This window comes from Petromyzon marinus, unplaced genomic scaffold (assembly GCF_048934315.1).
Source record: "Petromyzon marinus isolate PM22_M1 ecotype Great Lakes invasive population unplaced genomic scaffold, UKy_Petmar_22M1.pri1.0 PM_G_Scaffold_142, whole genome shotgun sequence".
In the NCBI taxonomy this organism is placed as follows: domain Eukaryota; kingdom Metazoa; phylum Chordata; class Hyperoartia; order Petromyzontiformes; family Petromyzontidae; genus Petromyzon; species Petromyzon marinus.
In genome coordinates, this window is record NW_027422698.1 from 354,949 (window position 1) to 382,351 (window position 27,403).

General features: G+C 53.9%; 1 protein-coding gene across 1 annotated transcript; it reads left to right on the forward strand.

Moving 5' to 3' along the window:
* The first annotated feature begins 241 nt into the window (after nt 1-241).
* LOC142910380 (mutS protein homolog 4-like) lies at nt 242-27,403 on the forward strand. The gene is made up of 21 exons (XM_076059989.1): nt 242-554; nt 1,063-1,229; nt 2,580-2,828; nt 3,669-3,865; nt 5,273-5,380; nt 5,844-5,959; nt 6,331-6,504; nt 7,867-8,036; nt 9,121-9,188; nt 9,913-9,987; nt 11,753-11,817; nt 15,886-16,063; nt 16,971-17,099; nt 19,520-19,623; nt 20,755-20,879; nt 21,453-21,653; nt 22,690-22,808; nt 23,161-23,289; nt 23,422-23,653; nt 25,544-25,632; nt 25,730-27,403. Exons 1-21 carry the CDS (start codon nt 550-552, stop codon nt 25,919-25,921), a joined length of 2,892 nt encoding a protein of 963 aa, XP_075916104.1. The 5' UTR covers nt 242-549; the 3' UTR covers nt 25,922-27,403.

The window sequence follows — 27,403 nt, forward strand, 5'->3', positions numbered from 1 at the left end:
GTGATGTCTGTGTGTGTCTTGTGTGTGTGTGTGATGTCTGTGTGTGTGTGATGTCTGTGTGTGTGTGATGTGTGTGTGATGTCTGTGTGTGTCTTGTGTGTGTGTGTGATGTCTGTGTGTGTGTGATGTCTGTGTGTGTGTGATGTCTCTGTGTGTGTCGTGTGTGTGTGATGTCTGTGTGTGATGTCTGTGTGTGTGTGTGATGTCTGTGTGTGTCTTGTGTGTGTGTGTGATGGCTTTGTGTATGTGATGTCTGTGTGTGTCTTGTGTGTGTCTGTGTGTGTGATGTCTGTGTGTGATGTCTGTGTGTATGATGTGTGTGTGATGTCTGTGTGTGTCTTGTGTGTGTGTTGTGTGTGTGATGTCTGTGTGTCTTGTGTGTGTGTGTGATGGCTGTGTGTGTGATGTCTGTGTGTGTCGTGTGTGTGATGTCTGTGTGTGTGTGTGATGCATGTGTGTGTCTTGTGTGTGTGATGTCTGTGTGTGTCTTGTGTGTGTGTGTGATGTCTGTGTGTGTGTCTGACAGGTGATCCGCTCTTTTGAAATCGGATGAGGTAATCTCGCAGATCCTCATCGTTTGAGCAGCGTTAAGCCCCTCGCACAGATTTGAATATTCCCCAAGCTTCCTAATCACTGCCAGGCTCAGGCGTTAACATCTCCTAGCCACAGTGATGATGATGATGGTGGTGGAACCCACGACCTCCTGCTGTATACCAGGCGAGGTAGTTAACATCACCTATCCACCGTGATGATGATGGTGGTGGTGGAACCCACGACCTGCTGTATACCAGGCGAGGTAGTCAACATCTAGCCACCGTGATGATGATGATGGTGGAACCCACGACCTCCTGCTGTACACCAGGCGAGGTAGTCAACATCTCCTAGCCACCGTGATGATGATGATGGTGGAACCCACAACCTCTTGCTGTATACCAGGCGAGGTAGTCAACATCTCCTAGCCACCGTGATGATGATGATGATGATGGTGGTGGAACACACGACCTCTTGCTGTATACCAGGTGAGGTAGTCAACATCTCGCTCACCCCCAGGCTTGGTTGCAGGATGTCCACGAAGGGTCCCAAGTACTCGTTTGGCCTACTGCTGGATTCTTCCCGGCGCACAAAGACCAGAGCCAAGCTACACAGCACCACCACCTCCGCCTCCACCTCCTCCGCCTCCTCGTCTTTGCTCAGCTCCACGCCCGCGGCACGCCACTCCAGGATGCAAGGTCGGAGAGAGTGCAGGAGGGCAATCAGCGGCGGAGCCAGGGGGCGGGGTGACAGGGTTAGACAATTGTCACCCCCGAAAAAAAATAAAAAATCGAAAAATCTGAAACATTGTGCGTGTAAGTGCACGACACTCGGTCCGGCGGACTTCGTGTAACTGCACCGTCAGAGCGTGTCGCCAAACCGATGGCGTCTGGTTCAACAAGCCTGACTCTCTAATCATCTTCTTTTGTTCTTTCGGTAAAGTCACCACCACGTAGAATGAGAATAAAATAATAAAATAAAACAATAAAATTCTCACGACGTTTCGGCCGCAACGCAGGTGGCCTTCTTCAGGCCACCTGTCGTCCCAACAGGTCTGTCCCTTTAAACCTGAAGAAGGCCACTTGTGTTGTGGCCGAAACGTCGTGAGACTTTTATTGTTTTATTATTTTATTCTCATTCTACGTGGTGACTTTACCGCAAGAACCAAAGAAGATGAATCCTTGCAGTCACGAAAGCTTTAAATCGAAATCTCTAATCATTCTTGAAGTTAACATTTGTTGAATGTCACCCCGGGCTGAAAATCCTGGCTCCGCCCCTGAGGGGGATGACGCCTCTCCGCGGATTATTTTGATGTTGACGGATTACCGTACTTTGGCTCCTCTTGCTCCATATCCTTTGGTTCTTTTGGTGAGGTCACGTGGACTGCTCCTACGTCAGCCCCTACATCGGCGGTCCACCTGCTGTGTTCGTTTCACACCTGGTGACGGTTGCTTGTGTCGCGATCCAAACGTCGTGATCCATTAAAATGTTTTCGTACCTACGTGAGTTTTTGCCGAAATAACTCAACAACATGAATTCCTGCGGTCACGGCAGGTTTAAGGAACAGATTGCATCTCGCTGCTCTCCGCTCCCTGCGGAGCATTAAGGCCCCGACAAGCCCACGGCTTTCCATTCCGGGCACCGTTCTGTGATGTTGCGTCGAGCGAATGTGTGGCCCTACGCAGCCTCTCCCCCCCCTCCCTTTAGAAAATCAGCTCGCTCCCTCCACTAGGGTCTTGTAAAGGGGAGCACAATTAATCCTGCCAAACAGGATTTCGCACAAGACCTCGCTGGGGTTGGTGGGCGGTGGGGGGGGGGAGACGAGAGGGAGGCGTCGTTCCTCGCCAGCTGTCGAAGTATGCAAGCTCTCTCGCTTCTGTTTTTGGTGAAGCCTCTCTCTTGAACGATGTCGGCCTTCTGGTGCCATCGCGCTCCCCCCGTGCCGCGTTGGAACAGGGCCGTGAGCGCGAGGAGCCCCGAAGAAAACGGACCGCTTTAATTAAGTCTCCGTCCGCCCCCCCCCCCCCCCCCGTTTCTCTTGTTCCCAGAGTCGGGATTGGCCGACCGGAGCGGCAACGCCGACACCGCCACAACCACCAGCGGCGGCGGCAGGGCCCGCGGCGGTGGTGGCGGTGGCGGCTGCGGTGATGCTCCCACCGTGGTGATGCCAGGCTTCTCCTCCTGGGCCCCGCGGGCGCCCCTCCCCTCTTCCCGGTTCCGTGCGGCGCCAGGCGGCTCGCGGCGGCAACGCCAGCGGCATGCGCCCGGCAGCAGCAGCAGGGCCACCACGTCCACCGGTAGACTCGCACAGAGACCCGTAGACTCACACAGAGACCCGTAGACTCACACAGAAACCCATAGACTCGCACAGAGACCCGTAGACTCACCACCCTTCATAGACTCATACAGAGACCCATAGACTCACCACCCTTCATAGACTCACACAGAGACCCGTAGACTCGCACAGAGACCCATAGACTCACACAGAGACCCATAGACTCACACAGAAACCCATAGACTCACACAGGACCCATAGACTCACACAGAGACCCATAGACTCACACAGAAACCCATAGACTCACACAGAGACCCATAGACTCGCACAGAGACTCGTAGACTCACACAGAAACCCATAGACTCACACAGAGACCCGTAGACTAACACTGAAACCCATAGACTCACACAGAGACCCATAGACTCGCCACCCTTCATAGACTCACACAGAGACCCGTAGACTCGCACAGAGACCCATAGACTCACACAGATACCCATTGACTCACACAGAGACCCGTAGACTCACACAGAGACCCGTAGACTCACACAGAGACCCGTAGACTCACACAGAGATCCGTAGACTCACATAGAGACCCGTAGACTCACACAGAGACCCGTAGACTCACACAGAGACCCATAGACTCACACAGAGACCCATAGACTGACACAAAAACCCATAGACTCAGACAGAGACCCATAGACTCACACAGAGACCCGTAGACTCACACAGAGACCCGTAGACTCACACAGAGACCCATAGACTCACACAGAGACCCATAGACTCACACAGAGACCCGTAGACTCACCACCGTTCATCGACTCACGACAGGAGGCAGCACCCCGTCTCTCTTGTGGCCCCGCAGCGACCTCGTTCTCCACGACTGACGACGCCGACGCCGGCGACGAGGAGGAGGAGGAGGAAGTGGAGGCGAGGTCGGTGGTGGTGGCGTTGGCAGAGGGCCGAGGTATCGCTCGGGGCGAGGTCGGCCTGGCCAGCATCGACCTGCGCTGCCCCGAGCTGGTGCTGTGTCAGTTCCCCGACAGCCAGCCCTACGTCAAGGTCAGCCTCCGCCCCTCCTTCTCTCTCCGTGCACGAACACAAAGGGCCCCCCCCCTCCTGTGCAGTGCGTGTTATGAACCGGGCCCTGAATTAAAAACTAAAACACGCACATTCTTCACCTGCGCGGTAAAGCGATTGTCATTTTTGTCACTTGCTGTACGGCCGGATAATGCGACACATCTCTAACCTAAGTTTTCTTTGTGGTTGTGGTTGTTTTGATTTGAAGCTTTCGTGACTGCAGCAGTAATTCATATTCTTAGCTCTTTCGGTAAAGTCACCACGTTGAAGGGAAACAATAAAATACTAAAATATATATAAAACTATAAAAATTCTCACGACGTTTCAACCATAACACAAACGGTCATCATCAGATGTCAAAACCAACGGCAAGAAACATTTGAAAGAAGTGGCGGTTCACATTAATTTATTTATTTATAATCGGTGCATTTATTTATTTATAAAAATACGTTGGCGCCACGATTTGTCAGTTTATTTAGAATGACGAGTCCATCTATGTTCTGAAAAGAGGAGGGGGGAGACGAAAAATTAATGTATGCTGTCTGAAAGCCACCGTAAGCGTGAACAATCAATTAAGACCTGAAATAGTTTATCAAATCCTTACAATGATTGCTAAGCCAGAATACATCTTCTCGGTTTAAATTGTCTCTGTGCTTATTATTTTATTGTTTCCCTTCAACGTGACTTTACCGAAAGAGCTGAGAATATGAATCACTGCAGTCACGAAAGCTTTAAGTCAAAATTTGATGCTTTTCTTGGTCGTGTTTTTGTTGGTTTGTTGGTTTGTTGCGGTTGCACTCCGATTCAAGAGCCGGATGGCTCACAGGGCTATACCCAAAATAAACTGAAAACTGAAACTGAACCTTCAACACACTCGGCCGTTCGTAAAAGCTGAAGGGTGGTTTCGTACTCTGGTAAGAGAGCAGAATCACCGAACCGGAATTGATCGCTTGAAAGCGTTTAGCGCGGGGCCCTTGAAAGTGCGGGACCCAGTAGCCACGTAAGTAGCTACGTGCCAATGTGTGCGTGTCGTTATTCTGCAGGTATGCAGTATATTTATATACATTGACAGGTTAAGTTAGTATTAAACTATTAAACACTAGTTTTTTAATTTTACCTTACCTCATGCACCTAGCTTGGCACAGCAGTCAACCCACTGCACCTGGGTCTGTCCCGTGACCTCCTCCTGGTGCACCTAGCCTGGCACAGCAGTCAACCCATTGCACCTGGGTCTGTCCTGTGACCTCCTCCTGGTGCACCTAGCCTGGCACAGCAGTCAACGCACTGCACCTGGGTCTGTCCCGTGACCTCCTCCTGCTGCACCTCAGCCTGTTATTCTCGTTGCTGGCGCTGCTGCTGCTGCTGCTGTTGCTGCTGCTGCTTGTTCAGGCGATCACCAAGCTGCAGGTGCTACGCCCGCTGGAGGTGGTGATGCCCCAAACGGCCTGCAACCCAAACGCCAGCAAAATGTTCACCCTGCTGAGGGACTACTTCCCTGTGAGCACGCACGGAGGGCATCGCCACTACTCACCACGCGGAGACTCCTAGACTCATCACACAGAGAGCCATAGACTCACCACGCAGAGACCCATAGACTCATCACACAGAGACCCATAGACTCATCACACAGAGACCCACAGACTCATCACGCAGAGACTCCTAGACTCATCACACAGAGACCCACAGACTCACCACACAGAGACCCATAGACTCATCACACAGAGACCCATAGACTCATCACATACAGAGACCCATAGACTCACCACACAGAGACTCCTAGACTCATCACACAGAGACCCACAGACTCACCACACAGAGACCCATAGACTCATCGCACAGAGACCCAAAGACTCACCATACAGAGACCCATAGACTCACCACACAGAGACCCACAGACTCACCAGAGACCCACAGACGCACCACAGTGGGTGCTGCCACCTCGTGGTGAGTGCGTGTGCAGGAGGCCCACGTGACCACGGTGCTGAGGAAATATTTCAACGAGGAGCGGGGCATGGACGCCGTGCGAAGGCTCTGCGTGCCCCACATGGCCACCGTACTCATGGACGTGCAGGGGAAGTGAGTGGGTGTGTGTAGGTGTGTGTGTGGATGTGTGTGTGGGTGGGTGAGTGGGTGGGTGAGTGGGTGAGTGAGTGTGTGGGTGAGTGTGTGGGTGAGCGGGTGAGGAGCTCACCGGTGAGCTCCTCCGGCAGGCAAGGCTGCGTTGGCTGGGCCATGTAGCCCGCATGCCCAGCCACCGCATGCCCAAACAGCTTTTGTTCGGCCGCATCGAGGGGGCTAAACGGGCACGGTACGGGCTAGAGAAGAGATGGAGTGGTTAGGGTTAGGGTTACCCACTCACTCACCCACCCACCCATCCACTCACCCATCCATTCATCCACCCACTCACCCACCCCCCTCTCACCCTCCCCCCTGCCGACCACCCCCAGATACTACTGCCTGGCTTCGCCGGCGGCGCTGCTGCAGTATGTGGAGTTCATCCAGGGCGTGGTGCTCGCCCCGGCCTCCGTGCGCGTCTCCTTCTGCGGCAGTGAGCGCACCGCCATGATCGACGGCACAACGGCCGCCAACCTGGAGCTGCTGCGCAACTCCCACGACCCCCGGTAGACGATGCCTCCTCTTCCCTCGCTAGCGGGGATAGCCGCTCCCCCTTCTGTGTGTTGGTGTGTGTGTGTTGGTGTGTGTGTTGGTGTGTGTGGTGTGTGGGTGTGTGTGGTGTGTGTGGTTGTGTGTGGAGCCAGGAGATTGAATATCTACCCTCGGGGCTCCTCCAGAAACAACGAAAAACCACTACGGGTGGCCACGTGGAATGTTCGAACGCTCACTGCGGAGGAGAGGCTGCCACTCCTCTGTCGGGAGCTGGACCGGTACCGCCTGGATCTATGTGGCATTCAGGAGGTCCGGTGGACTGGCTCTGGCTCCTGCCACCATGAGGGGTGGACAGTCCTCTACTCGGGACAGCAGACTGCCAAAAAACAGGGAGTGGTTCTTCTTTTGAACAAAAGAATGAAGGGGGCGTGGGAGCGTGGCGGTGAGGTGTGGGAAGCTGTAAGCCCCAGGCTACTTTGGGCTCGCCTTCCCATCAACCCGAGGCGAGGAATGGTGGTCGTGGTTACTTATGCCCCCACCGAAGATGAACATCCGTGGAGGGATGCAGGCAAAGCCGATGAGTCAGATGCCTTCTATGACCTCCTGTCGCAGGTGCTGGCTAAAGTGGCCCCTCGGGATAGAGTGGCCCCTCGGATAGGTCATGTAACCCGCATGCCCAGCCACCGCATGCCGAAACAGCTTTTGTTCGGCCGGATTGAGGGGGCTAAGCGGGTGCGGCACGGGCTAGAGAAGAGATGGAGTGATGTGGTACAGGAGGACGTGGAGCTGAGTGGACTTGCCGATGACTGGTACCAGCGGTGTCAAGATCGGCCTCTGTGGAGGAGGCTCATGAAGGACGCTACTGGGCAGTTGGAGGCAGTCGCCCTCCAACAACAATGGAGGGCAGAGGAGCGACGCTCACAACAACGAGCGGAGCGCCGGGTGGCTAAAGCACAGCAGGTTGCCACAGTAGGGGGCACAGGTGGTGCATCAGCCAGTCATCTCAGTCAGTCGACCCGTGGCACCTGGGTCTGCCCCGTGACCTCCTGCCAGCGGGCGTTCGACACTTCACGTAGCCTCAGGGTGCACATAGCCTGGCACAAGTGTCGTGGTGATGTCACCGCCACTTAGTGGCGAATGGTGGTTGTTGTTGTTTTGTGGTTTGTGTTGGTGTGTGTGTGTTGGTGTGTGTGTTGGTGTGTGTTGGTGTGTGTGGGGGTGTGTGTGGGTGCAAGTGTGGTAGTGTGTGTGTGTTGGTGTGTGTGCGTGTATGTGTGGGTGCGAGTGTGGTGTGAGTGTGTGTGGGTGTGTGTTGGTGTGTGTGTGACCCTCCTCCACCCGTGTGTGTGTGTGTGTGCGTGCGAGCGTGCACCCAGGAGCTCCCACTCGCTATTCGGGGTGCTCAACTACACGAGGACGCGTGGAGGAGCGCGCCGGCTCAGAGCCAACATCCACGAGCCGCTGGTGGACGAAGAGACGCTCAGAGGCCGTCTCGACTGTGTGGATGAGCTGATGCAGGAAGACAACTTCTATAGAGTGCAGGCCGGTGGGTGGGTGGGTTGGTGGGTGGGTGGCTGAGTGGGTGGGTGGGTATGTGGGTGGGTGAGTGGGTGAGTGAGTGGGTGGGTGGGTGAGTGGGTGAGTGAGTGGTTGGGTGGGTGGGTGAGTGGGTATGTGGGTGATGGGGCAGTTGTGGAGAGAGTGGAGAGTTTCCCATACCTGGGCAATGTGCTCATGACCGGCTCCGGTTTAACAGCAGAGGTCTCACTCCGAATCAGTCGAGCGGCATTATCTTTTAATCGGTTGCGTAACGCTGTGTGGAAGTTACCTGGTCTGTCGCTCCGCACGAAGCTTCGGGTCTTCCCTCCCTTCTCTACGCTTGTGAAACGTGTACCCCCCTAATGGAACATCTTCGCCGGTTAGAAATATTTAGGCTGGCCTGCCTACGATCAATCCTGGGTTTAACCAGGCTGGATTGTGTAAGGAGCTCACAAATCCTCGAAAAATTTGGACAAAGTCCCATCGGTGAGCTCCTCCGGCAGGCAAGACTGCGTTGGCTGGGCCATGTAGCCCGCATGCCCAATCACCACATGCCCAAATAGATTTTGTTCGGCCGGATTGAGGGGGCTAAACGGGCGCGGCACGGGCTAGAGAAGAGATGGAGTGATGTGGTACAGGAGGACGTGGAGCTGAGTGGACTTGCCGATGACTGGTACCAGCGGTGTCAAGATCGGCCTCTGTGGAGGAGGCTCGTGAAGGACGCTACTGGGCAGTTGGAGGCAGTCGCCCTCCAACAACAACGGAGGGCGGAGGAGCGACGCTCACAACGACGAGCGGAGCGCCGGCTGGCTAAAGCACAGCAAGTTGGCACAGTAGGGGGCACAGGTGGTGCATCAGCCAGTCATCTCAGTCATCTTAGTCAGTCGACCCGTGGCACCTGGGTCTGCCCCGTGACCACCTGCCGGTGGGCGTTCGACACTTCATGTGGCCTCAAGGTGCACATGGCCTGGCACAAGCGTCGTGGTGACGTCACCGCCACTTAGTGGCGAATGGCGGTTGTTGTTGTTGTGTATGTCTGTGTGTGTGTGTCTGTGTGTATATGTGTGATGTCTGTGTGTATGTGTGTGCAGCTATCAGTCAGTTTCTGGATGTAGACCACCTGCTCTCAATGCTGATTCAAATCCCTAAGACAGAGACGGTGAGATGATCACTTTAATCATCATCAGCATCACCTCGCTCAGCACCACACAGTACCCCTTCATCACGTTAAACAGGGGTGGGGAACGTCCGGTCTCTGGCCCTGCCAAGGCAACCGCAGGCAGGACTCGAAATTCAATAAATCTAGGTAGAGCAAACCTGGAAGAGCAGTTGCGAGTAGCAACAAACATCGTCAATACCGGCTAACATCACCAAACGCTTCGCCAAAGAGAAGCAGTTCCAGCCCATCGCATTAGGGGCGAGTTAATTAAACGTTTGACCGGATATAACGGGCTAATTTTTAAGTTGATCAATTTTGTATGGCCCGCGAATGATGTTGTAAATATCCAAATGGCCCTTGGTAGAAAAAAGGTTCCCCACCCGTGATGTAGAGAGAGAGGCTATTTAGTGATCTATTTATTTGTCTATATTTATCTCTACATGTATCTATCTATATTCGGTAAAGTCACGTAGAAGGGAAATAATATAAATATAAAACAATACAATTTTCTTGCTGTGGTTTTCACACCTTGATGATGATTACTTGTGTTGCAGTCGAAACTTCGTGATAATTTTATTGTTTTATATTTTTATTATTTTATAGTTTCCCTTTCTACGTGGTGACTTTACCGAAAGAACCAAGAATATGAATCCCTGCGGTCACGAAAGCTTTAAATCAAAATGTATCTATCTATGTATCTGTCTATCCATCCACCCTGTTCCAGTTGAGAACTTCTGAGTCTAAGATCAACTACGCCATCCACCTCAAGCATGTCCTGGAGTTGGTGTCTCCACTGCAGGTTACATCGCCTGCCCAAGATCACTGTCATCACTAATTATTGTTAATCACTACCATCACTAATTATCATTAATCACTGTCATCACTAATTATTGTTCATCGCTATGATCACTAATTATCATTAATCACTGTCATCACTAATTATTGTTAATCACTACCATCACTAATTATCATTAATCACTATCATCACTAATTATTGTTAATCACTATCATCACTAATTATTATTGATCACTGTCATCACTAATTATTGTTAATCACTATCATCACTAATTATTGTTAATCACTATCATCACTACTTATTGTTAATCACTATCATCACTAATTATTGTTAATCACTGTCATCACTAATTATTATTGATCACTGTCATCACTAATTATTGTTAATCACTGTCATCACTAATTATTATTGATCACTATCATCACTAATTATTGTTAATCACTGTCATCACTAATTATTATTGATCACTATCATCACTAATTATTGTTAATCACCATCATCACTAATTATTGTTAATCACCATCATCACTAATTATTGTTAATCCCTGTCATCACTAATTATTGTTAATCACTGTCATCACTAATTATTGTTAATCACTGTCATCACTAATTATTGTTAATCACTATCATCACTAATTATCGTTAATCACTGTCATCACTAATTATTGTTAATCACTATCATCACTAATTATTGTTAATCACTATCATCACTAATTATTGTTAATCACTGTCATCACTAATTATTATTGATCACTATCACCACTAATTATTGTTCATCACTGTCATCACTAATTATTATTGATCACTATCACCACTAATTATTGTTAATCACCATCATCACTAATCATCGTTAATCACTGTCATCACTAATTATTATTGATCACTATCATCACTAATTATTGTTAATCACTATCATCACTAATTATTGTTAATCACTGTCATCACTAATTATTATTGATCACTATCACCACTAATTATTGTTCATCACTGTCATCACTAATTATTATTGATCACTATCACCACTAATTATTGTTAATCACTGTCATCACTAATTATTATTGATCACTATCATCACTAATTATTGTTAATCACTGTCATCACTAATTATTATTGATCACTATCATCACTAATTATTATTGATCACTATCATTATCATTAAGCTGCCACTGGGGGTGCCCCTAGGCCACAGCAGACTCACACACAGAGACAGCTGCCACTGGGGGTACCCCTAGGCTACAGCAGACTCACACACAGAGACAGCTGCCACTGGGGGTGCCCCTAGGCTACAGCAGACTCACCCACAGAGACAGCTGCCACTGGGGGTGCCCCTAGGCAACAGCAGACTCACACACAGAGACAGCTGCCACTGGGGGTGCCCCTAGGCAACAGCAGACTCACACACAGAGACAGCTGCCCCTGGGGGTGCCCCTAGACCACAGCAGACACACACAGAGACAGCTGCCACTGGGGGTGCCCCTAGGCAACAGCAGACTCACACACAGAGACAGCTGCCACTGGGGGTGCCCCTAGGCAACAGCAGACTCACACACAGAGACAGCTGCCACTGGGGGTGCCTCCACAACACCCACAGGTAGGGTGAGTGGCAGGTGAGGTGAGTGGTGAGGTGAGGGGTTGGTGAGGGGTGGGTGAGTGTTGAGTGAAGGGTGAGGTGAGTTGAGTGGTGAGGTGGTGAGTGGTGAGGTGGTGAGTGGTGAGTGACAGGTGCAGGTGTCACCCTCACCTATCTCTCCCCTGCTGTGTTCCCAGCGAGCGCTCAGCCCCTGCAAGACTCCACTGCTGACAGCCTACCAGAGCTCCCTGTTGGACTGCAGGTGACGAGGAGACCAGGCTGGTGGTGGTGGTGGAGGTGGTGACTGTGGTGACGGTGGTGGGGGTGATGGTGGTGGAGGAGGTGGTGGTGGTGGGGGTGGTGGTGGGGGTGGTGGTGGGGGTGGTGGTGGTGGGGGTGATGGTGGTCGAGGAGGTGGTGGTGGTGGTGGTGTGGGTGGGGGTGGTGGAGGAGGTGGTGGTGATGGTGGGGGTGGTGACGGTGGTGGTGGTGGTGGTGGGGGTGGAGGTGTGGGTGGTGGTGGGGGTGATGGTGGTGACGGTGGTAGTGGTGGTGGTGGTGGTGGTGGTAGTGGGGGTGGTGGTGTGGGTGGTGGTGGTGATGGTGGTGATGGTGGTGACGGTGGTGAGGGTGATGGTGGTGATGGTGAGGGTTGTGACGGTGGCAAAAACAACCCCCTACCTCCTCGTTGGTACCGGATGGCAACGCTGTGGTGGGCAGTGCCATGGGGGGAGGGCCTATTTAGATTTTTGGCTTTTCCCTTAATGACGTTTGTAGCCACCACAGCAGCCAATTGGGGGCTCTGCATGGGTGCGAGGGGCTGGTAACCCATCTACGTTCAATTAATTATCACCAAACCATGAATGAAAAATGTAATTAATAAGCTTGTGCCGGAGGCCCCGGGGGGATAGGCATTTATGACGTCTCCTGGCCAAACCCCATTTGGCGGAGCCAGGAGACTGAATCCTTCCCCTCGGGGCTCCTCCTTTAACAACGAAAAGCCACTACGGATGGCCTCGTAGAATGTTCGAATGCTCACTGCGGAGGAGAGGTTGCCACTTCTCTGTCGGGAGCTGGACCGGTACCGCCTGGATCTCTGTGGTAATCAGGAGGTCCGGTGGACCGGCTCTGGCTCCTGCCACCGTGAGGGGTGGACAGTCTTCTACTCAGGGGAGGAGACTACCAAACAACAGGGAGTGGCTCTTCTTCTAAACAAAAGAATGAAGGGGGCGTGGGAGCGTGGTGGTGAGGTGTGGGAAGCTGTAAGCCCCAGGCTACTTTTTGGGCTCGCCTTCCCATCAACCAGAGGTGAGGAGTGGTGGTCATGGTTAGTTATGCCCCCACCGAAGATGAACATCCGTGGAAGGATGCAGGCATAAGTCAGATGCCTCCTATAACCTCCTGTCACAGGTGCTAGCTAAAGTGGACCCTCGGGATAGAGTCATCTTGTTGGGTGACTTCAATGCCCGAGTTGGTCATGATGCTGACACCTGGTCTGGAGTGATTGGAAGGCATGAGCCAGATCAGCTCAATAACAACGGCAGGAGGTTGCTAGATTTGTGTGCAGCCCATGGGCTTATAATTACCAACACGCTGTTCCGGCATCGGCGCATCCACACAACATCATGGATGCATGCCGGGTCTAAGCAAGGCCATCTACTGGATGTCATAGTGACGGAACAGCGAATGCGGGCCCATGTCCTTGACACCAGGACCTACCGTGGTACTGATCTGCCCACTGACCATCGACTAGTCATCTGTAAGATGCGCCTGCCATTCTTCCACTCCGGTGGTGGGTGTACACCCAGGACCCCATTTAAACCCATAGTGGCCTGGTCTCAGTGTGGCTGGGGTTGGCATCGTCCCCCACTCCTCCTAATGTCGAGGGACAATGGGCGAGATTTAGGACTGTGGCTCATGCAGCTGCAATGGCTGCTTTGGGTACACGGTCCAGACCTCCCCAGAGACCTTGGCTGACAGTGGAGGTGCTCAGGCTGGCTGAGAAAAGCGACAGGCCCACTCTCATAGCCTACAGCATCCCGCGTCGGAGAATGAGGAGGCTTACCGTAACCTTTGCTCGGAAGTATGGAGAGCCGTGAGGTGCTGCAAGGATGGGTGGTGGTCGCGGGTTGCTGAGGAGATGGAGTCTGCCTCAATGGCCCGCGATCACAAATCGCTCTTTAACTCCATAAAAAAATATAACCTGCAGCGCCACACCTATTACCATCATTAGGGGAAAGAACAGTGACCAAATCTCCGACCCCGAGGAACAGGTTTGCATATTTGCTGAGCATTTCTGTGAGGTCCTGGGGGAGGAAAAATCCCTCAACCTGGAAAACATTGTGGGCCAAAGTGGGGATGACACTACTGAGGCTGCGGTGCCTCAAATATTGGAAGAAGTCACCCCCTGTGAGTGGCTGGCTGAGGTGCCATCTGTTGAGGAAGTACTGAAGGCAATCCAGAGTCTGAGACCAGGAAAGGCACCGGGTAGAGACGATCTCCCATGCAAAATGCTGAGGAAGGGTGGCGTTTGTGCACAAACTGTCCTACATGACATCATAACAACAGTCTGGACCACTGGATGGGTTCCGCAGGATTGGAAGAATGCCCTGGTGGTCCCCCTCTTTAAGAAGGGGGACCGTACAGACTGTAACAACTACAGGGGTATCTCACTCCTCAGTGTGCCGGGAAAGGTCCTGGCAAGGATTATTCAACATCGCCGTGCAAGGCACGCTTAGAAGAGGCATGCGGAACCCCAATGCGGTTTCAGGAAAAGGCGTTCCTGCACATGTCATATTTTCTGTCTGTCTGCTACAGTATAGGTATAGGGAATTCCAACAAGACCTACATCTCTGCTTTATTGACCTGACCAAGGCCTATGACACCATCAGTAGGCCTGGGCTCTGGGTTGTTCTTCGTGCTTTCGAAGTCCCTGACCCTCTGCTCATGATCATTAAGGACCTTCATGATAGTGAGCGGGCCCAGGCAAATCTACGTGGCCGGGAGTCGGAGCCATTCCCTGTACACCTTGGGGTGCGGCAGGGATGTCCTCTGGCTCCCACATTATTAAACATCTATTTTGACCACGTAGTTCGTGAAGTCTTCAGTAGCTGTACCGGAGGAATTCCCATCTGGTACAGATAGAATGGGAGGCTGATCGATGCCCGGGTGCGGTCAAGGGATGGCTCCCGATTGTTCAACCATGTAATGTATGCCGATGATCTGGGAATTGCTGCTCACTCAAAGGAGGAGTTGGAGGCACTGCTGCTGAACCTGGAGCTTGCCACTAAGAGGTGGAGCCTTACCCACTGAAACTAAGCACTTGCCTGGGTATTTTGTGCCATCGGACACTCCACCCCCACAACTTCCAATTGGTGATGGGATAGTTGTGGGGAGAGTGGAGAGTTTCCCATACCTGGGCAGTGTGCTCATGACCGGCTCCGGTTTAACAGCACTCGGAATCGGTCAAGCGGCATTATCTTTTCATCGGTTGCGTAATGCTGTGTGGAAGCTACTTGGTCTGTCGCTCCGCACTAAGCTTCAGGTCTTCTCGGCCACAGTCATTCCCTCCCTTCTCTATGCCTGTGAAACGTGGACCCCCCTAAGGGAACATCTTTGCTGGTTAGAAACATTTAGGCTGGCCTGTCTACGATCCATCCTGGGTTTAACCTGGCTGGATTGTGTGAGGAGCTCACAAATCCTTGAAAGATCTGGGCAAGGTCCCATCGGTGAGCTCCTCCGGCAGGCAACACTGCGTTGGCTGGGCCATGTAGCCCGCATGCCCAGCCATCACATGCCGAAACAGCTTTTGTTCAGCCGGATCGAGGGGGCTAGAGAAGATGGAGTGACGTGGTACAGGAGGACGTGGAGCTGAGTGGACTTGCCGATGACTGGTACCAGCGGTGTCGAGATCGGACTCAGTGGAGGAGGCTCGTGAAGGATGCTACTGGGCAGTTGGAGGTAGTCGCCCTCCAACAACAACGGAGGGCGGTGGAGCGACGCTCACAACAACGAGCGGAGCGCCGGGTGGCTAAAGCACAGCGGGTTGGCACAGTAGGGGGCACAGGTGGTGCATCAGCCACTCATCTCAGTCAGTCCCCCCCTGGCACCTGGGTCTGCCCCGTGACCTTCGTGCCAGCGTGCGTTCAACACTTCACGTGGCCTTGAAGTGCACATGGCCTGGCACAAGCGTCGTGGTGACGTCATCGCCACTTAGTGGCGAACGGCGGTTGTCGTCGTCGTTGTTGTTGTCGGCGACGGTGGCGGCGTCGATGGCGGCGGCGACACCACAACCCCCACCGCGTCTCCTCCCCCGCTGTCCCCGTGCCAGGTTCCCTGCGATCCTGGGCAAGCTGCGCACGGTGCTGACCGACGATTTGCCCTTCCGCAAGGGCAACCTCCTCTCGGCCAGGACACGGCGCTGCCACGTCGTGCGCCCCGGCCTCAACGGCTTCCTGGACCTCGCTCGGCGCATCCTCTCCGAGGCTGTCGGAGACATCGAAGGCACGGCACGGCTCACCCACCCGTAGCCCTCCCCGGCCGTCTTTGTATCTCTCTCTTCCTCTCTCTCTCTACCGCCTGCTGCTGTACGTTTGGAGTTTGCGTGTCTCTCTCATCATCGTCATCATCACGGTGGCTGCGAGATGTCAAGTACCTCGCCTGGTACGCAGGAGGTCGTGGGTTCCACCATCATCTCCCCCCCCCCTCTCCTCCTTTCTCCCCCACTCTTCCCCCTCTCTCCCCTGCCCATTCTCTCTCTCAGAGATCATCAAACAGCTCTCCGTGATTCACAGCCTGCCCATTCTCTCTCCCAGAGACCATCACACAGCTCTCCGAGATTCAGAACCTGCCCATTCTCTCTCTCCCAGAGATCATCAAACAGCTCTCCGTGATTCACAACCTGCCCATTCTCTCTCTCCCAGAGATCATCAAACAGCTCTCCGAGATTCACAACCTGCCCATTCTCTCTCTCCCAGAGATCATCAAACAGCTCTCCGAGATTCACAACCTGCCCATTCTCTCTCTCTCAGAGATCATCAAACAGCTCTCCGTGATTCACAACCTGCCCATTCTCTCTCTCCCAGAGACCATTACACAGCTCTCTGAGATTCAGAACCTGCCCATTCTCTCTCTCCCAGAGATCATCAAACAGCTCTCCGTGATTCACAACCTGCCCATTCTCTCTCTCCCAGAGATCATCAAACAGCTCTCCGAGATTCACAACCTGCCCATTCTCTCTCTCCCAGAGATCATCAAACAGCTCTCCGTGATTCACAACCTGCCCATTCTCTCTCTCCCAGAGATCATCAAACAGCTCTCCGAGATTCACAACCTGCCCATTCTCTCTCTCCCAGAGATCATCAAACAGCTCTCCGTGATTCACAACCTGCCCATTTTCTCTCTCTCCCAGAGATCATCAAACAGCTCTCCGAGATTCACAACCTGCCCATGTCCATGAGCTACAGCGCCCTGCGTGGCTTTTACATCCAGACGTCCGCTCACTCCCTGCAGCCCGAACAGCGTCTGCCAGAGGTCTTCATCAAGGTCAACGCACAGAGACTCACAGACTCATCACACAGAGACTCACAGACTCACCACACAGACTCATAGACTCATCGCACAGAGACCCATAGACTCATCGCACAGAGACCCACAGACTCACCACACAGAGACTCATAGACTCATCACATAGAGACTCACAGACTCATCGCACAGAGACCCATAGACTCATCGCACAGAGACCCACAGACTCTCCACACAGAGACCCATAGACTCACCACACAGACTCATAGACTCATCGCACAGAGACTCACAGACTCATCACACAGAGACTCACAGACTCACCACACAGACTCATAGACTCATCGCACAGAGACCCATAGACTCATCGCACAGAGACCCACAGACTCACCACACAGAGACTCATAGACTCATCACATAGAGACTCATAGACTCATCGCACAGAGACCCATAGACTCATCGCACAGAGACCCACAGACTCACCACACAGAGACCCATAGACTCACCACACAGACTCATAGACTCATCGCACAGAGACTCACAGACTCATCACACAGAGACTCACAGACTCACCACACAGACTCATAGACTCATCACACAGAGACCCATAGACTCATCGCACAGAGACCCACAGACTCACCACACAGAGACCCACAGACTCACCACACAGAGACTCATAGACTCACACAGAGCCCATAGACTCATCACATAGAGACCCATAGACTCATCACACAGAGACCCATAGACTCACCACACAGAGACCCATAGACTCATCACATAGAGACCCACAGACTCACCACACAGAGACCCATAGACTCACCACACAGAGACCCATAGACTCACCACGCAGAGACGCATAGACTCATCACACAGAGACTCAGACTCACCACTCACAGACTCACCACTCATAGACTCACCACTCACAGACTCACCACTCATAGACCCAGAGTCTATGTGTGAGTTTATGTGTCTAGGTGTGAGACTATGTGTGAGTCTGTGTCTATCTGTGAGTCTATGTGTCTTTGTGTGAGTCTATGTGTCTATGTGTGAACTATGTGTGAGTCTATGTGTCTACGTGTGAGTCTGTGTCTATGTGTGATTCTATGTGTCTATGTGTGAGTCTATGTGTCTATGTGTGTGTCTACGTGTGAGTCTATGAGTCTATGTGTGAGTCTATGTGTCTATGTGTGAGTCTATGTGTGAGTCTATGTGTCTATGTGTGAGTCTATGTGTCTATGTGTGAGTCTCACCCCTCACCCCACCACTCACCACACCCCTCACTCACCACCCCTCACTCACCACTCAGCGCACCACTCACCACACCCCTCACTCACCCCTCACCACCCCTCACTCACCACTCACCACCCTCACTCACCACTCACCACCCCTCACTCACCACTCACCACCCCTCACTCACCACCACTCACCACCCCTCACTCACCACTCACCACCCCTCACTCACCACCCCTCACTCACCACTCACCACCACTCACTCACCACCACTCACTCACCACTCACCACCCCTCACTCACCACTCACCACCACTCACTCACCACCACTCACTCACCACTCACCACCCCTCACTCACCCCTCACTCACCACTCACCACCCCTCACTCACCACTCACCACCACTCACCCCATCACTCACCACTCTCACTCACCACTCACCACCCTCACTCACCACTCACCACCCTCACTCACCACTCCCCACCACTCACTCACCACTCACCATCCTCACTCACCACTCACCACCACTCACTCACCACTCACCACTCTCACTCACCACTCACCACCCTCACTCACCACTCACTCACCCCTCACTCACCCCTCACTCACCACTCACCACCCCTCACTCACCACTCACCACACCCCTCACTCACCACTCACCACCCTCACTCACCACTCACCACCCCTCACTCACCACTCACTCACCCCTCACTCACCCCTCACTCACCACTCACTCACCACCCCTCACTCACCACTCACCACACCCCTCACTCACCACTCACCACCCCTCACTCACCCCTCACCACACCTCACTCACCACTCACCACCCTCACTCACCTCTCACTCACCACTCACCACCCCTCACTCACCCCTCACCACACCTCACTCACCACTCACCACCCTCACTCACCCCTCACTCACCACTCACTCACCACCCCTCACTCACCACTCACCACCCCTCACTCACCACTCACCACCACTCACCCCACCACTCACCACCCTTCACTCACCACCCCTCACTCACCACCCCTCACTCACCACTCACCACCCCTCACTCACCACTCACCACCCCTCACTCACCACCCCTCACTCACCACTCACCACACCCCTCACTCACCACTCACCACCCCTCACCACCCCTCACTCACCACTCACCACACCCCTCACTCACCACTCACCACCCCTCACTCACCACTCACCACCCCTCACTCACCAGGTGAGCAAACGTGGGAACCTTCTCAGCTACACCACCATGGACCTCATGAGGCTGAACTGCCGCAGCCAGGAGGCCGTGGAGGAGATTTACCTCATGTCCAACGTGTGAGAGAACACCCCTACCCCAGGCAGAGTGTGGTGGACTAATCTCCATCTGTTCCTCCACTCACTGCCCCGTCTACCTGTGGGGGTTGCAGAGGAACCCCCTGGCTATGCCCTGCACTACTATACACTACACTATACACTACACTATACACTACACTATACACTACACTATACACTACTATACACTACACTATACACTATACACTACACTATACACCACAATATACACTACACTATACACTACACTATACACTACACTATACACTACAATATACACTACACTATACACTACACTATACACTACACTATACACTACACTATACACTACTATACACTACAATATACACTATACTATACCCTACACTATACACTACTATACACTACACTATACCCTACACTATACATTACTATACACTACACTATACACTACACTACTATACACTACACTATACACTACACTATACACTACTATACACTGCACTATACACTACAATATACACTACACTATACACTACACTATACACTACTATACACTACACTATACACTACACTATGCACTACTATACACTACACTATACACTACTATACACTACACTATACACTACTATACACTACACTATACACTACACTATACTACTATACACTACACTATACACTACTGTACACTGTACATTACACTATGCACTACACTATACACTACTATACACTACACTATACACTACTATACACTACACAATACACTACACTATACACTACTACACTATACACTACATTATACACTACTATACACTACACTATACACTACACTATACACTACTGTACACTATACACTACACAATGCACTACACTATACACTACACTATACACTACTGTACACTATACACTACACTATACACTACTGTACACTATACACTACACTATGCACTACACTATACACTACACTATACACTACTGTACACTACACTATACATTACTATACACTACTACACTACACTATGCACTACACTATACACTACACTATACTCTACTGTACACTACACTATGCACTACACTATACACTACTGTACACTACTCTTTACACAACACCCTTTGGGGAGGGGAGGGTGACCCCCGCTCTGTCTCCGTGCCCAGGGTGTTGTCCAAGCTGTTTGCGGAGATCCGGGAGGACATTGTGTGTCTCTACAAGCTTGCTGACGCAGTGTCCATGGTGGACATGCTGCTGGCATTCGCTCACCGCACCACGCTCACCAAGTCCGGTACGCGGTGGGTGGGTGGGTGAGTGGGTGGGTGAGTGAGTGGGTGGGTGGGTGGGTGAGTGGGTGGCTGAGTGGGTGGGTGAGTGAGTGAGGGAGTGAGTGGGTGAGTGAGTGGGTGAGTGAGTCGGTGGGTGGGTGGATGAGTGAGTGGGTGAGTGAGTGGGTGAGTGAGTGGGTGAGTGAGTGGGTGGGTGAGTGAGTGAGGGAGTGAGTGGGTGAGTGAGTGGGTGAGTGAGTCGGTGGGTGGGTGAGTGAGTGGGTGAGTGAGTGGGTGAGTGGGTGGGTGATTGAGTGGGTGAGTGGGTGAGTGAGGGAGTGAGTGAGTGAGTGGGTGGGTGAGTGGGTGGGTGGGTGAGTGAGTGGCCTTCACCCCCCGTGACCTCCCCCCGTGATCGTCACCCCCGTGACCTCCCCCCGTGACCTCCGCCCCCGTGACCTTCACCCCCCGTGACCTCCGCTCCCGTGACCTCCCTCCTGTGACCTCCCCCCCTGTGACCTCCTCCCCCCCCGTGACCTCCCCCTCCGTGACCTCCCCCCCGTGACCTCCCCCCCGCTGTCTGTGGTGAGCTGCAGTCCGTCCGGAATTCTCTGACACGCTGGCCCTCAAGGGGGCTCGCCACCCCATCCTGGAGCGGGTGCTGGGCTGGCCGCTGGTGCCTAACGACGTCTTCCTGTCGGACGCCTCAAACTTCCTCGTTGTCACGGGGCCCAACAACAGCGGCAAGTCCACGCTGCTGAGACAGGTGGCACTCTGCCAGGTGATGGCACAGATCGGTGAGTGGGTGGGGGGGGGTGAGTTGGTGAGTGAGTGAGTGGGTGGGTGAGTGAGTGAGTGAGTTGGTGAGTGGGTGAGTGAGTTGGTGAGTGAGTGAGTGGGTGAGTGAGTGAGTTGGTGAGTGGGTGGGTGAGTTGGTGAGTGAGTGAGTGAGTGGGTGGGTGAGTGAGTGAGTTGGTGAGTGGGTGGGTGAGTTGGTGAGTGAGTGAGTCGGTGGGTGAGTGAGTTGGTGAATGGGTGGGTGAGTTGGTGAGTGAGTTGGTTGGTGAGTGGGTGGGTGAGTTGGTGAATGAGTGAGTTGGTGAGTGAGTGAGTGGGTGAGTGGGTGAGTGATTGGGTGAGTGAGTCAGTGAGTTGGTGAGTGAGTGGGTGAGTGATTGAGTGGGTGAGTCAGTGAGTGAGTGAGTGAGTGGGTGGGTGAGTGACTGTTTGAGTGAGTGGGTGAGTGAGTGATTGAGTGGGTGGGTGGGTGAGTGAGTGGGTGAGTGATTGAGTGGGTGGGTGAGTGAGTGGGTGAGTGATTGAGTGGGTGAGTAAGTGGGTGAGTGATTGAGTGGGTGAGTGAGTGGGTGAGTGAGTGAGTGGGTGAGTGAGTGAGTGAGTAGGTGAGTGAGTAGGTGAGTGAGTGAGTGGGTGATTGAGTGAGTAGGTGAGTGAGTGGGTGAGTAAGTGAGTGAGTGGGTGATTGAGTAGGTGAGTAAGTGAGTAGGTGAGTGTTTGAGTGAGTGAGTAGGTGAGTAAGTAAGTGAGTGAGTGTTTGGGTGAGTGAGTGAGTAGGTGAGTAAGTAAATGAGTGAGTGTTTGAGTGAGTGAGTGAGTAGGTGAGTAAGTAAGTGAGTGAGTGTTTGAGTGAGTGAGTGAGTAGGTGAGTAAGTAAGTGAGTGAGTGTTTGAGTGAGTGAGTAGGTGAGTAAGAAAGTGAGTGAGTGTTTGAGTGAGTGAGTAGGTGAGTAAGTAAGTGAGTGAGTGTTTGAGTGAGTGAGTGAGTAGGTGAGTAAGTAAGTGAGTGAGTGTTTGGGTGCTACCACTGCTTCAGGTTGTTTCGTACCAGCCGACTTTGCCTGCGTGAGGATCGCTGATCAGATCTTCACTCGCATCGGTGTGGACGACGACATCCAGCCACTCTCCTCCACCTTCACCATCGAGATGAGAGAGGTGGGTGGGGAGTGAGAGGGTGGGTGAGTGGGTGGGTGGGTGAGTGGATTGGTGAGTGGGTTGGTGGGTGAGTGTGTGAGTGGGTGGGTGAGTGTGTGAGTGGGTTGGTGAGTGGGTGGGTGAGTGGTTGGGTAGGTGGGTGAGTGGGTTGGTGAGTGGGTGTGTGAGTGGGTGGGTGAGTGGATGTGTGAGTGGGTGGGTGAGTGGGTGGGTGAGTGGTTGGGTAGGTGGGTGATTGGGTTGGTGATTGGGTGTGTGAGTGGGTGGGTGAGTGAGTGAGTGAGTTGGTGAGTGGGTGGGTGTGTAGGTGGGTGAGTGGGTGGGTGACCCCCGGTGACCCCCATGACCCCAGGTGAACTACATAGTTCGCACAGCCACCGACCGCTCTCTGGTGATCATCGACGAGCTCGGGAGGGGCACCGGGGTCCACGAGGCCCTGGGGATCTGTCACTCGGTCTGTGAGTGTCTCCTGCAGCGCAAGGTGGTGACCACTCACACTCACCACAAACACTCACCACTCACACTCACCACACTCACCACTCACACTCACCACTCACCACTCACCACCCTCACCACCCTCACCACCCCTGTGTGTCTCCCCCCCCTCCCCCAGACGTTCACCATCTTCGCCACCCACCACCTGGAGCTGAGCCACCTCTCCACCCTCTACCCCAACGTCTCCAACAGCCACTTCCTGGTGGAGTCGCGCAATCAGCAGCAGCAGCAGCTGCCCTGGGCCGGCCGTCGTGACGGTAAAGCCGCTGGTGCCGACGACTCGCGGACGGTGCCACGTGTGACGTGCACGTACAAGCTGGTGCAGGGGCACACGCCGGACACGCACTACGGTACTACGCGTGTGTGTGTGTACGTGTGTGTGTGTGTACGTGTGTGTGTACGTGTGTGTGTGTGTGGTCCGGAAAAACAACCCCCTACCTCCTCGCGGTGCCGGATGGGCAACTCTGTCGTGGACAGTGCTTTGGGGCGAGATCCAATTTTGATTGGCTCCTCCCCTCATGGCAAATGCATCCACCACAGGGGCTAAACGGGGGCTCTGGACAGGTGCGAGGGGCTGGTAACCCTTCCACCTTCAATTAATTACCACGAAACCACGAGTTAAACTGAAATATGTAACTAATAAGCTTGTGCCGGAGGCCCCGGGGGGACAGGCGTCTATGACGTCTCCTGACCAAACCCCATTTGGCGGAGCCAGAAGACTGAATATCTACCCTCGGGGCTCCTCCAGAAACAACGAAAAACCACTACGGGTGGCCACGTGGAATGTTCGAACGCTCACTGCGGAGGAGAGGCTGCCACTCCTCTGTCGGGAGCTGGACCGGTACCGCCTGGATCTCTGTGGTATTCAGGAGGTCCGGTGGACCGGCTCTGGCTCCTACCACCATGAGGGGTGAACAGTCCTCTTCTCACGGCAGGAGACTGCCAAACAACAGGGAGTGGCTCTTCTTCTAAACAAAAGAATGAAGGGGGCGTGGGAGCGTGGCGGTGAGGTTTGGGAAGCTGTAAGCTCCAGGCTACTTTGGGCTCGCCTTCCCAACAACCGGAGGTGAGGAGTGGTGGTCGTGGTTACTTATGCCCCCACCGAAGACGAACATCCGTGGAGGGATCCAGGCAAGGCCGATGAGTCAGATGCCTTCTATGACCTCCTGTCACAGGTGCGAGCTAAAGTGGCCCCTCGGGATAGTCATCTTGTTGGGTGAATGCCCGAGTTGGTCATGATGCACCTGGTCTGGAGTGATTGGAAGGCATGGGCCAGACCAGCTCAATAACAACGGCAGGAGGCTGCTACATTTTTGTGCAGCCCATGGGCTTGTAAATACCAACACGCTGTTCCGGCATCGCCGCATCCACACAACATCATGGATGCATGCCGGGTCCAAGCAAGAACATCTGCTGGACTACATAGTGACGGACCAGCGGATGCGAGCCCATGTCCTTGACACCAGGACCTACCGTGGAGCTGATCTGCCCACTGACCATCGACTTGTAATCTGTAAGATGCACCTGCAATTCTTTCACTCCGGTGGTGGGTGTACATCCAGGACCCCATTCAAACCCTTAGTGGCATGCTCTGCCGGCTGGGATTGGCATCGTCCCCCACTCCTCCTGATGTCGAGGGTAAATGGGCGAGGTTTAGGACTGTGACTCATGCAGCTGAAATGGCTGCTTTGGGTACGCGGTCCAGACCTCCCCAGAGACCCTGGCTGACAAGAGGAGGTGTTCAGGATGGCGACAGGCCCACTGTCATCGGCTACAGAATCCCACGTCGGAGAATGAGGAGGCTTACCGCAGCCCTCGCTCGGAGGTTCGGAGAGCCGCGAGGCGCCGCAAGGATGGGTGGCGGTCGCGGGTTGCCGAGGAGATGGAGTCTGCATCAGTGGCCCGCGATCACAAATCTCTATTTAACTCCCATCAAGAAAGTAACCTGCGGCGCCACAACCGATTACCATCATTGGGGGAAAGAACGGTGACCCGATCTCCGATCCCCAGGGAACAGGTTTTCAGATTTGCCGAGCATTTCCACGAGGTCCCGGTAGTGGGAGGGGGGAAACCCCTCGGCCCGGAAAAACGCATCGCGGCACAGAGCGGGGATGGCCCTGCCGAGGCCGCCGGCGCCTCAAACATCGTGAAGAAGAAGCCGTCGCCTTCCCCCCCCCCTCCTCCTCCCTCTCCCCCTCCTCCTCCCCCTCCCCCTCCCCCCCCGCGTGCCCCGCGTCCAGGTCTGGAAATGGCCACGCTGTCATCGCTGCCGCCCTCCCTGCTGCGCGACGCCACGGGGCTGCTGGCGCGGATCGGCGGCAAGAGCTGGGTAACGACGCTGACCCCCGCTGACACCCCCGCCGCGACCCCCCCGAGACCCGCCCGTGACCCCCCGCCGCCCGTGACCCCTCCGCGACCCCCCCCAGATGGAGCGTCAGGCCGACTCCGCGCCCGTGCTGCACCGAGCGGCCGTCCACCGCCTCGCGACGAGGCTGGGCCAGGCGGCGCGACACTCGCGGCTGGACGGAGCCGGCCTGGCCTCGTACCTGGGGTCGCTGAGACAGCGGTACCTCGACGAGCTGGAGCACATCGCTGACGCCACCGCTAACACCCACTGAACAACACCACCACGAACACCACCACCGCTAACACCCACTGAACGACACCACCACCACCACCACCGCTAACACACACTGAACAACACCACCAACACCACCACCACCGCTAACACCCACTGAACAACACCACCAACTTCACCACCACCACCGCTAACACCCACTGAACGACACCACCACCAACACCACCACCGCTAACACCCACTGAACGACACCACCACCAACACCACCACCGCTAACACCCACTGAACGACACCACCACCACCACCGCTAACACCCACTGAACGACACCACCACCACCACCGCTAACACCCACTGAACGACACCAACACCACCACCGCTAACACCCACTGAACGACAACACCACCAACACCACCACCACCGCTAACACCCACTGAACGACACCACCACCAACACCACCACCGCTAACACCCACTGAACGACACCACCACCAACACCACCACCGCTAACACCCACTGAACGACACCACTACCAACACCACCGCTAACACCCACTGAACGACACCACCACCAACACCACCACCACTAACACCCACTGAACGACACCACCACCAACACCAACACCGCTAACACCCACTGAACGACACCAACACCGCTAACACCCACTAAACGACACCAGCACCAACACCACCACCGCTAACACCCACTGAACAACACCACCACCAACACCAACACCGCTAACACCCACTGAACGACACCACCACCGCTAACACCCACTGAACGACACCACCACCAACACCACCACCGCTAACACCCACTGAACGACAGCACCACCACCACCGCTAACACCCACCCACTGAACGACACCACCACCAACACCACCACCACCAACTGAACACCACCACCAACACCACTAACACACACTGAACGACACCACCACCACCACCACCACCGCTAACACCCACTGAACACCACCGCCATGATGCACCAGCAACACCACCACCAATGCCACCACCACCAGCAACACCACCACCAATGCCACCACCACCACCAACAACACCACCAACAACGCCACCACCACCAAGAATGCTACCACCACTGCCACCAGCTAAACACCACCACCACCACGATCCACCACAAACACCACCACTACCGCCGCCACCAACTGAACACCACCACCACGATCCACCACCAACACCACCAACAACGCCACCACCACCATGATGCACCAGCAACACCACCAACAACGCCACACCATCAATGCTGCCATCACCACCGCCACCACCACCACCAAGAATGCTACCACCACCACCGCCACCAACTGAACACCACCACCACCACCACGATCCAACACCACCAATGCTACCACCACCAATTCCACCACCACCACCACCACGGTGGAGGGGTAAGCGTGTGGGTACCATTGTGTGGTGTGGGGTAGGCTGACGGAGGTCCCGATTAGCCAGACGATGATGTTATTTCGTGCTGTGTTGTTGGATATATAAACAAAAAGTTTACTGTCAAA

Excerpts from the sequence above, each read along its gene's own strand:
- LOC142910380 (XM_076059989.1), top strand. Across the intron at positions 3,866-5,272 it reads ACAGCCAGCCCTACGTCAAG|GCGATCACCAAGCTGCAGGT; the intron begins GTCAGCCTCCGC and ends CTGCTTGTTCAG. Across the intron at positions 21,654-22,689 it reads CCAGGTGATGGCACAGATCG|GTTGTTTCGTACCAGCCGAC; the intron begins GTGAGTGGGTGG and ends CCACTGCTTCAG.